The sequence below is a fragment of the Macaca fascicularis genome, chromosome 1, assembly GCF_037993035.2.
Source record: "Macaca fascicularis isolate 582-1 chromosome 1, T2T-MFA8v1.1".
Taxonomy (NCBI): Eukaryota; Metazoa; Chordata; class Mammalia; order Primates; family Cercopithecidae; genus Macaca; species Macaca fascicularis.
In genome coordinates this window covers 55,172,677-55,184,889 of record NC_088375.1, presented here as the reverse complement: position 1 = coordinate 55,184,889, position 12,213 = coordinate 55,172,677, and the positions used below count along the sequence as shown (strand labels likewise).

Sequence of the window (12,213 nt, the reverse complement as noted above, 5' to 3'; positions counted from 1 at the left end):
CCCTTCTCCAAGACCATTCATGATCACAGAGGCTGCCTGCCTGTTGTGGTGGACGTACGCACTTTCCCTACTGCTCCCAGTGCTGCAGTTGTGTCTCTCTTATAAGAAACTTCCAACCAGCAGAAAGATCTAGGACTCAAGCCCTACTGTTCAGATTTTTTTCTCCCACAGTACCCTTTGGAAGTATTCCCTTCATGTGGTGCTCTCTCCCTTAGCTTAGGAATGGGACTTCTTGAGAGGCAGACTGCAGTGATTGTTATTGCTCTTCTGGGTCTAGCCACCCAGTGTGGCTACCAGACTCCAGACTGGTGCTGGGGAATGTCTGCAAAGGATCCAGTGATAGGACCTGTCTTCAAGTCTCCCAGCAGTGGGCAGCACCCACTCTGATGGCATCACAGGGGATTCAGACAGATTGTGAGAATCCTTGGTTGTAGACAGGCTTAGTGAGCTGGCTCTCTCAAATGCTGGTTACACTAGTAGTGAAATTGTCACATAGATAAAGGACCTCTGGTTAGTTAGGGTGTTTCAGGCAGTGGTGTTAGCTGAGATCATGCAGCCATTTTCTCCTTCCTGGGAACAGTATTATTCTGTCAAGAGGTATTGTAAATGTGAGTTTGTTGGCCTTCAGTCAGGAGGTTGCACTTGCAAGACAGGACCAGCTGCATTAGTAGCAGTGGGATTTGAGCTTGCCCTAAGTTGTCCAGGGGAAGTATTCTGGTTTCTCAGGCAATGGGTGCGGCCATAAAGCTCCCAGAAGTTTATGTCCTTTGTCTTAAACTACCAGGGCAAGTGGAGAAATATTGCCAGTTGTGGGCAGGGTTAGGTGGATCTGAGCTCAGACTTCTCTTGGGCAGGGTCTGCCATGGCCACTGTGGAGATGGGGGTGGTTCTTATGCTGCTGGGGTAGTGTTCCAAAGGGGATATATGTACTTGTTTTAAAATCCGATTTTTGTGTCCCAGATATGTTTGAATGATTCAAAAACTTGTGTTTTGAACAGTCTTAGGTGGGATAAGCAAGTGCTAAAAACCTTCAAGGTCTGGGCATCTTTGAAATTGTCAGCAAAAGAAGGATTTTGCTGACACCAGTTTCAAAGAACCTAGTCAAGGTTAAAGGAGGGGACTGACTCTAAAGAGAGCATCAAATTCCCATAGAATTTTTAATTTTTTTTGAGATGGAGTCTCGCTCTGTCACCCAGGCTGGAGTGCAGTAGCGCAATCTTGGCTCATTGCAACCTCTGCCTCCCAGCTTCAAGTGATTCTTCTGCCTCAGCCTCCCGAGTAGTTGGGACTACAGGTGTGTGCCACCATAACCAGCTAATTTTTGTATTTTTAGTAGAGATGGGGTTTCACCATGTTGACCAGGATGGTCTCGATCTCTTGACCTCATGATCCACCCGCCTCAGCCTCCCAAAGTACTGGGATTTTAGGCGTAAGCCACCGCGCTCGACCCCTGTAGTATTTAATTTAACCTCAGTGATCTCATACATGAGAGAATGTGAGAGTTGCAGAATTTAGGAGAGATGCCCAGAGGTCACAAGTTAGCTTAGTTTGCTTCCTAGTTTTAGATGGAAAAGGTAGCAAAAAAATAATTAAGACATAAAGTTTAAACTCAAAACAGAAAAATCAATGCTGAAAAATAAATAGCACTGAGAAAGAAAAAGTTAGATCATACTTCCTCTTCGCAAGTCGCAAAGGCCAATAATGCTGAAATAAGAGAAAGTGAACTGGGTCGACTGACACTGATCCAGAGAAAATAGCTGAAGCTGCCCGAGGCTGTTTACACTAAGATGGCAGGGCTTTTGTTGCTAGACAGATTTTCACTGTCCACATCCCTATGTAGGCCTCTAATTAGAGTTAAGTGATGCTTACCTATCTGGTAGAATCCTGGCCTAGCCAGGTTCTTGTCTGTGTGTCCTGAGATTGGACCATCCTTAGGAACAGGTGGAGAGCTTTGCTTGAATTCTCCAAGGGAGTAGGGAATGTACTTGGAAAGGGTGGTCTGGAATGGAGGGAGGCCTCTGAGGAGATGCAAGTGTGACAGTAGCAGTGGCCTAGTCTCCCACTAAACTCAGGGTTGCAGGAGTTGTGTTATCCTACAGTTGCTCCCTGGTGATTAAGAAGGGGCAGCTCTGAGATCCAGGTTGGGTGAAGGGAGCAATGCTAAGTTGTGCAGATGTTACTGGCCTAGGAGAGTTGATACGACGCAAGAGGACATCCTCACCACCCTTGTCCAGCAGTGCCCTCTGAAAGTCAGCCTGATGAGAATAGGAGTGGCTGATGGAAACTGCTGCAGGCCACCATCACAGCCTGGATGACTTACCAGTGCTGCCATTCCTGACAAGAACAGATACTTACAGAAGTCAGCTCATCACAAGACACTAAAGAGACTTCAATATTTAAAAATTTTCACTCTTCTCCAACATAAGTTACCCTTTTGACACCTTTGAGTCTTTTATAATAATCTCATCTCTAGACTAATAACCCTTAAGGGCAGATGTTAATCTACTGAAATGCTTTCAGAAGGTCACTAGAACTCTGAAAGTTCACTGGAACTCTAGTAAATATAAACAAATTTGATTTTTTCAGTAGGGTGTGTGTTTGGCCAGTTTCTTCAAGGGAGAAGTGGAAGAATTAATTTGTATTTCATTTTAAATGATTTAAGTTACCCTCTGTCAGTTTGGATGACGACATTACATTTTACTCTCTAATTGTGAATGATATTTTCTTCATCCTTTTTTCTCCCATGGTAAGGCCTCTGATTCTATCAACACGATAAATACTAAATAAACTGGCATAATTGGAATCTCTGATTTGGGCCATTAGGTGCTTCAGATAAACAGTTTATTAAATGGATGATTTTTGCTCTTGTTCAATTTGAGACACTTAAGTCCTATTAGTGCAGATTCAATATTTGAATGAAATTGGTATTTGGCAGTGGAGGGGTGGTGAACTGAAATCCATGTTCTATTCAGATCACCAATCAAGAGGACCGTCTGGCTTCCCTTCTGTTTATTGGAGAACCAATTATCAATGCATTTAAAAAATAATAAATACTTTTAGAAAAATTTGAGCCTGGGTTTATGTCTATATTTTATATGGGATATCTATATTCTGGACCTGGAAAACCTAATGACTTTGGAAACCCAATAAAAGAAAACTTTTATTATGATTTTTAACCTTTAATTAAGGTAAAGTTCAGCTTAACTTAATTTTTCTTTATGCAAAAAATATTTTCAAATTAAACTACTCCAGGTGGTTAGTGCTAGTTATTTATATTTTACCAAAAAAAAAAAAAAAAAAAAAAATCCCCAAGTGATTCAAATGTAGAGCAATTTCTTTTTAAAGTGGGCATTAGAAAATGGGACTGACCTTGAAAAATAGAGTTTTTGAATGATCTCTGTATGGGAAAGCTAACCTAGAAGTTGTCTTGTGGACCACCTGCCTCATATGGTAAAAGACTTTTGCAACCATACAAAGCTGGATGTTGAGCATGTAGCTGAATAAATTAATTCATGCTGAAGCCAAATCTTTGACATGAAGGATTGAGTCAAAATGGGGTCCAGGAGCTCCTATACTGTAGGGACTTTTCATAACACCTATATTTGCTTCCATTCAGTTTCCCTTATTTCAGCCATGAATGCGCTCAATTTTGAGCCAGGAGCCTCAAGCTGCAAACCATGAGCACCTCTAAAAGATGCTCCACTTCAAACTGAAAGATCTGGATTTGGGAGCAGTTTTCAAGGGGAGATTGTTGCCTCCCATCCTAGGAGACCCTGTGATTGGTGATTAAAGCAGCTGTGCTCAGGCAGGCACTGCCAAATATATTAGACAGATGCTATTCCCAGGTTTCTGGAACCATGTAAAGCAAAGCCTGGGTACCAAATCATAGGATAATCGGTTTAAATGGGAAACATGCATTTTTGTCATCACTATGCACAGCAGTAAAAACTCCACTTTTGCTGAAAGCAGGATGAAACTTGAAAAGTCATATTCACTCCAGATATGCCCCTGCAGAGTATAAAACCAGGTTGAAAGTTGGCTAGCTAATCATTATCAGAAGGATGATTTAAATCAAGATACATGGGCCAATATTTCTTGCTGTTAATGAAAAAAGATGATGGTGATTTTCTATCAAAAGTGGTTTAAGGAGTAACCCTAAAAGGGCCAAAAAAGCCATAATAATAAAGTCATCTCTACAATGTACAACCAAAAAAAAAAAAAAAAAAAACCCTCTATCATTAGTTGTTTGGAGGTCTGAGAGACCTGAGACCTTTTGATTTATTTCTGACAATTTCATTGAGGACATACAACTGGTGTGTACCATTTATTTTATTCTTACAGATGAATTAAATTCTTTAGTTGGATGGGGCCACCATCATGCGGCAATTCAGAGTTATGGGAATGACGTGAAAAAATTATCTTTCTCTGCACAAAACCTGCTTATTTTACAAACACATTATAAATGGGAAGGAGGATAGGAGGAAAGCAGTTACCTATTTGGTTTGTCTGGCAGATAAAGCAGGAGGTGGGAGTGTGGAAACCATTTAAACATGACTACTGCTTGTCATTTGTCCTACTAACACTTCATCTCATCTGAATAGTAATCATAGATGCTATGGATGCTATGTATTGTGTGCTTACTTGCAGTTAAGCATTTTCCAATAATGTTATCATGATGTGCCAGTGCAATACAGGTGTGATTCCCAGTTTTCAGATTAAGCTCAGATCACCTGAATGGGGCATTTCAGAAATTTAAAACTATGTTTCTTTGTCTGCAAAGGCTCGTGAAATGAAGATAAAAGTTTCACCCTCAAAGGCTGTTATGAGGTCTAAATGAGACATAATGCATTTAGTGCAGCAAGCTTAAGATAGTCTTGGCCTCTAGCGAGGGCTCAGTAAAGGATCTCTCATTGTTGTTATAGTAATCATTATTATCATTGCTATGATGCCTTCTAGTTCTACCTCTATTCCCTATTACTGTTACTCTTCAATTACTGCAGATAATACTAATTGGTAATGATAATAACAATTATGGCTACACAGGGCCAGACTGTGGGACCATGCCTGTCTCAGTCTCAAATAAGAGGATCTATTAAGCGGTGGTAATTTAGGAATAAAATAGGGGAAGTCTTGACAGCTGATTTAAGTCACAGTCATTTGTTATTTCCTGCTTGTCTTTGCACTCACTGTGACTACAGAAGCCACATGAGAGTCCACTTGAAGGAGGCTTCCTGTCATTCCTTGTAAACTCACACCAGATGTGTGCCTTTTACATTGGCTACCTTGGGCCAGGGTTCACCCTAGGGCAGGAAGTAGGCCGGCTGTGTCCACTTTACACCATGCCCCAAACCCTGCAAACAGCTGCGCTAGAAGGACTATGACCCTCAGCGCCTTCTGGACCTGCATTTGGATTAAATGACTCTTCACCCTTATTTGCCATCCTGAGAGAAATCTGACATATAGGTGTCATATTTTATTCATAATGCACTAGTTATTGTTGCTCTGCAAACAAACACTGTACAGTCCACCAGTTCCCAGAGCAGCAGTTCTAAAAGCAAAGAAATCAGAATCAAAGAAGTACCTCATATTGCCGTATTCCTTAGGTTGCCTCATTGATGTGAATAATTGTGTTTCATTTCTCTATTACTATGTAACAAATCACTCTAAACCCTAATGGCTTAAAACAACGTACTGTTTCTCATGATTTTGTGGATTGAGCTGGTGGTTCCTTTGCTGTTCTCACGTGGGTCACTAAGTAATTGCAACCAGCAGGCACGGTGACTAAGGCCGGGTTCAGCAGGGACAGCTGGCTTGGCTGGGACTCTCTTTTGACATGTTATTTTCATTCCAAGCTTCTTCACAGTATGGCAGTCTGAGGGTCGCCTTCCAGGAGAGCGAAAACAGAAGCTGCAAGCCTCTTATGTCTGGCAGAGCACCATTTCCATGGCATTACGTTAGCCACAGCAAATCACAAGGCCAGCCCTGATTCAAAGGGAAGGCAAACAGATTCCTCTTGGTGGGAGGGGTGGCAATGTCACATTGTAAATAAGCATGAGAGGAATTGCTGTGGTGTTTTGTTGTGGTCTTTGAAACCAATCCTAACACAAATTTTGAAAATGCACTCAATTAAAAAGCTGCACCATCATTGATTATGCAGATACTATACTTTTTCACTAAAACAAGGTCTACATTGTTAAAGATAGTTCAGTACAAATACTTCATGGGGCCAATTTGGAAGCATTCTTGATGTTAGATATTGAATATTTAGCTTTTTCAAAGATAAAGAGATCTGGCTTGCTGGGGCAGCCTGTAAATGTCCGTGTACTTGAGTGTCCACATGGAAAGAATCACTCATTTATTCATGCCTGCATGCGCTCACTTATCCATGTATTTGGACATACATTCCTATGCAAAGCTCTAAGCTAGATACTGGAATACAGCAAATACTCAGATTAATTAAGCCAATAGAACCATTTTATATCCTGTGATCTTTTTAGTTTGTATGTGTGTGTATGTGTGTGTGTGTGTTTAACTCAGCTACTTATTTTTTCAAGCATGAGCTCTTTCTTTTCTTTTCCATATGAACTTCTATTAAGAAGTTGTATCAAATGAAATGCAAAAATAAATATAGCTCATGGTATACTTCACAGGTAGACACTGGAGACATGCTTCTTCTTGAACTTACACTTAAAGCAATATTGGATATGGATAAAAAAGCCTGAGATTGAGTAAGACATTAGATAGGCTACAGAGCCATGATAGTTTCATGACCAGTGCATCCAGTGACAGCCCACACAAATCTTGGGCACTTTCGGATTTCTCTGGTGGCAGGTACAAATTTGAGCACCATTCATTCATTATTTGTTAATTTATCCAGAAAATAGTTATTGTGTTTTCCCTATGGGTTAGGCCTGTTCTAGGTGAGAGATACTGGAGTAAAAAAAAAAAAAATAGTTCTTATCCTCATATAACCTAAATTCTAGATAGAGAAAATAGAGAACAACGACAACAACAAAATACGCAACCTCTCAGGGGGTGATAAACAGCATGGAAAAAAATAAAGCAGAGTTTAAGGAAATGAGGAGAAACTATCAAAAGAGATGGAGAGGGGATAGACAGTGAGGTTAAGAAGAAAACCAAGATGAAATGGTGTCCCATTGTGTGGAAAATATTTCAAGAGGAGTGACAATTCTTTCAAATGCTTCAGAGAGGTCAGGTAAGCTGAGGACTGAGGACTGGACATTGTGTTTGACCATGTGGAGATCATGGAGCGGTGATGAGAAAAGCCAAATTAGTTTAAGTTCAAGAGAGGATGAGAGAAAAGGAAAGGGAAACCGAAAATACAGAAAACTCCTTTGTAGATGTTTTGCTGAAAAGAGGGGTTGAGGAATGGGGTGGTTACTGGAGGGAGATGAGGGCCACAGGAGATAACTTTTTTATGATAGGAAATATGACAGCATGTTTGGTGCTGATAGGGATGCCCCAGGACAATGGGAAAACTGATGACGTAGAAGAGAAGGGAAGTTGCTGTAATGATATCCTTGAATAGTTGAGATGGATGGATTCTTCTAGACCAGACTTAAAAATTCATGTCATTAGACATGTTGAGCATATACCCAGAATATATAGGCATCTATTCTTAAAGTTTATTTATATTCTACAAGAGTAGCATGTTTCATATATTTCAAAGCACATATAAAAGTATAACCAGATGCTTTGTAGAAAAAAAATATAAAAATAGAAGCCCCAGCATTTTCTCCAAACACCCCATAGTCTTATACACATTCTCCTTAAAGTGCACACATTTAACTTTGGAGTTCTTACCTTTAGACAATGTCACTGTTTGGCACTGGTTTACCTAAAAGCAGTTGGAAGAAAAGAACTTGATTTTTCGAACTTGAGAATATGAGTTTTCCTCCTGTTTTGATTTCTATCTAGGAAGCATTTTGACTTAACCAACCCTTTTCAAAGAGTAATAATTTTAAAATGTAACCAACTTGAGATGATTTAGTTAAAAGATCTAATTCATAAACAGGTTCTTCAAATGTTCCTAGAGGTTACTTTTGTCACACGTAATGTCACAAAAATGCAAAAAGTACTCAGAAAGGAGAACAACCAGATTTTGATTTTTATTTGTTGCCATTGGGTCACTTTTTTGAACCACAGGTCATTCCCATGGCTTTCTCTGAATCCATGAATGAACGACAAAAGTATACAGGAGTACCCCATCGCTGGTATACAACAATAACCTTTGACCACATGATAGGAGAAGTGAGAAATGTAGCCAATTTTTTATTGTAGTTTCTGTGTAAACATATGGCAGAAACTACAGTTTCTGTGCAAACTGCCATATGTTTACACAGAAACTACAGAAAGTACAGAAACCTAAAATGAAAACTAAAAGTTGTCCCCAGGTTGAAAGGAGGAAAGAGTTTCAGTGATAGACACTGGAGCTTTGCTCAGAAGACTTCATTCTCTGGAAGATGTTTTTGCTAATTATAAGGCTGAAATTACTGGCACAGACTTTTTTCGTGATTGGGTGATATAACATAATAAAACAATGGTGTCGAGTGGAACCACTGTGAAAGTCTTTAAGGTGGTTAAAGGAATCATTCCTGTAGTTCCAGTGTAATCCCGGTTGCAGATTAACATCGTCAGGTATGTCAGAGACCCCTGAAGTACAGTCATCACATTCACAGTGTGTGGATCCCTATCTTGAAGGGACAGAATGCTCTTAAATCAGTCTCTCCATCGCAGGGGGCGGCATCAAGTTCCACATTTCCACTCGGGAGCCCTCCTTCTCCTGACGGCTGGGGCTGTAGGTTCCCTGAGTTGCCCTTTTGTTGGAGGTGACAACAGAAGCAACAATGGCCAGCAAGAGGATCAGTAACAAGGCGAGGGTCACTGAGCCAATAGCGGTGAAAATGTCCGAGATCAAGTCATCTGCCAACTGGAAAGATTGAAATCATTGGGATGCGCATTCTACAGCAAAGGCAAATAAATATTCAGGACAATGGAACTACCCAGGAATGAAGACCAACCAGAGAAAGCTGGTACCACTCAGTACTGTAAAAAGACCAAGGTATTAAAAGAAAGATTTTCTTATTCTCATATCATTTGCAAGTGATCATATATCTAGCATCTAAAGTCTACAGTCAGAAAATTTGGCATGAAATATCTGCTGTATTTGCTCAGTCTCAATCTCAGTGACTGAGATCATTCACGTAGCAACAAAGGCAAAAGATGAGCCCACATTTATATTTGTAAAATGATTCTAGATCTATAGCCACGTATTATTCATGATCTCTTTCCTCCCTTGCCAAAAGTTCTGATTTGGGACTGAAGAAATGGTTGTTTTACAGTTTTGTTTCGTTTGGTTGTTTGGGGAAAGGAAACAAATTAAATTAGTTGGGTCTTGTGGGAAAAATTCTTGAGACAGAGGAGGGACTGTGACACGCTGGTTTCGCCCAGAGGTTTCCACAGGAATCACTGATTCGGATTCGACATGGCAATTGAATGGTTGTAAAGGCGCATGCGCTTAACGCTGACTCCAAGCATCTAGCAACAGAAAGCGGCAGGTAGAGCCCTGTCAAAGGGAGCTGGATCCTGGGCTCTCAAAATTGGTATTTTTACACAGTGGTTTGATTAATGTTAATCCCGATGTGTTTGCAAAACACTCTTTAGCAAACCCGAACTCTATCAGTTTAACAATGGGTAACATGAAACTGGGACTGAGTTGCATAGAAATATTAAAGACAGAAAGCAATTACTGTTTGAATTTTTAAACTGATTTTTTTCAAAGACGTATTTCTGTCAGAGTAAATCAGGAGAAAACTCTTTTACCTTCTCATTTAGCTTTCTCTAGGACTCATCCCCACGTTACCAAACCAATCTATTACAAATGAAATCTTTTTAACATCCTAGAGAGTTTAAGTATCTTTTCTATCCTTAGTCTCTGCTTTTTGTTCCCTGTGTCTTGGTTTAAATTATTATATAATTAATATAATATTCTAATATCTTCATAGCATTGTCTGGGATCTACTCACAATAAGCCTTGCTCAAATGTGGTTCATTAGTTTGTGCATTCATTCAGCAATACTTATTGACCATTTACTGAGTATTCACTGAGCAAGGAAATGAAAATACCAAGACAAATACAAATTTGGAATCTGGAGCTCAAATTCTGGAAATAGGAGAAGTGGGAGACACACACGCACACACACACACAACCATAATACATTACAGATAGGTGTTATGACGGTGTGATGAATTGTCTTGGGGCGTAGGTGGAGCAAGATTGGAATGAGACATGATTGTCCTTTGAAGGATTAATGGATGCTCAAGTACTCCAAGGAGGAAATTCCACTTTAATGAGACACTCTCGGTGGCTCACACATGTAATCCCAACACTTTGGGAAACTGAGGCGGGCAGATCACCCGAGGTCAGGAGTTCGAGACCAGCCTGGCCAACATGGTGAAACCCCATCTCTACTAAAAATACAAAAATTAGCAGGGCGTGGTGGCGGCTGCCTGTAATCCCTACTACTTGAGAGGCTGAGGCAGAAGAATCGCTTGAACCTGAGAGGCGGAGGTTGATGTAGCAGACATCATGTCACTGCACTCCACCCTGGGCGACAGAGCCAAACTCTGTCTCCAAACAAGAACAAGAACAAAAACAAAATATAAAAGGCAAGAAGATACAAAAGTCCTTAGAATTTAGGGAAACAGTAAGAAACCCAGTGTGACCGAAGACATTGACCATGAATGTGTATGTTTGAATTGGGAAAGGATGAAAAGAGTTGGGGAGAGGAAATACTGTAAAGTAGAAGGATCTTGTCAAGAAATGTGAATGTCACACTGAACTCAGACTTTTTCCTGTAGTCAGTGAGGAGCCACTGAAGATATTTAAGCAAAAGCATGACAAGATAAGATCTGGTAACAGGGTGGAGGATGGGAGATAGTGTAGGTGGGGAAGAAACTGGAGGCAGAGCAGTTAGTTTATCTTATTAGTCATGATAAGAGATTAGCTAGTTCTAAATTTAGCAAAGGAGTGAGAATTGAAGGGAAAGAATGGTTGAGAGAGATTTCTGAGGTATATTCAGCATCACTCCGTGTCAGACTGTGTGGGGTAGTGGGGAAGAGAGGAAGGATGAAGATGGCTGGTGATACCACATTAGATGAGCAGGTGGATTGGGATGTCAATCATTGTAACTGGGTTCACATGAGGAAAAATTGGGTTCACATGAGGTTTGTGTAGGAAGAATATGAGGTCAGGTTGGGAAAAACTGGTCTTAGGTGCCTTGGAGACATTCAAGAATATAGTACTATTAGATCATTAGAAACACATTTACGACCCCATCTCCCCTTCACAATACTGTCAAAAATTCTGGGTTATGGCAACTTTTCATCCTCCAATGACTGGAGCTTTTGAAGTAAAGCATGTAGAATTTGAGAGAGTTCAGTAGTTTTTTAGAAAAATAGTTTATGTCAACTAGAGGGCAAGCTCTCCATCCATACTGTGTGGCCATGCTTTTGTAAATAATTATATGTTTTATCAATAAAGATAACTCTGGCCTGGGAAAGAGGAACAGAACCATAGAGTTGGGCTTGAAAGGTCAAAAGGCTGGGACACAGAAGGGCAGATGAAATCTGACCAGCAAAACACCTTAGTACTATCCAGTGATCTTTAGAAAATGCACACTCTTGTTCTTAGATGTTGATTTCATCTTAATCAGTCTGGTAAATCATGTCATCTGTTGGAGGAAATGGCAGTTCTCCTGGATGAGAGAGCTGGGAGTGTCCACACCCATGCACACAGGAGAAAAATCATTTGGTTTGTCTCCGTTTTCTAAACTTTTCCAGGCCCTTTTCTTCTCATTCAGCCTGAGATTGATTACATTGGGTAAACTGAGGCTGCCTAGATCCTCTCATCTGCTATTCTGCAACAGGAGAGGAAGAGGGACTCATGGGAGTGGGTCCTGAGTCCTTGTTAGTACCCCAATTCAGGTGGAACCAGAGGGCTGACCTGTTTCACATATTTTGGGACTCCTGAGAAACCAAGTCCTTCATCTACATTGCTTTGCCGTCCTTAAAAATGTGATAAAAATAAAAGAGCAAATTCAAGACCTGGATCCAGCCCCACTTCTATCAGTCCTGGCTGTGTAATGAAGTGGTTAAGAGATCAGTCTTTATAGGCAGAGACCTGGGTTTGAT

At 40.5% G+C, this 12,213-nt stretch overlaps 1 protein-coding gene across 10 annotated transcripts in view; it reads right to left on the bottom strand.

Moving 5' to 3' along the window:
- Positions 1 to 12,213, bottom strand: part of CRB1 (crumbs cell polarity complex component 1) — a 500,591-nt gene that overhangs the window by 226,231 nt on the left and 262,147 nt on the right. For 6 of the 10 annotated variants that reach the window (XM_065539172.2, XM_074031678.1, XM_005540319.5 and 3 more), the window contains one exon: positions 8,117 to 8,950. The exons of 3 other annotated variants lie outside the window; for them this stretch is intronic. In XM_065539172.2, the coding sequence (XP_065395244.1) occupies positions 8,735 to 8,950 (216 nt within the window). In that variant the 3' untranslated portion in view covers positions 8,117 to 8,734. Of the gene's footprint in view, positions 1 to 8,116; positions 8,951 to 12,213 lie in introns of those variants that run through there. One more of the 10 variants, XM_045362339.2, reaches the window with a different exon arrangement.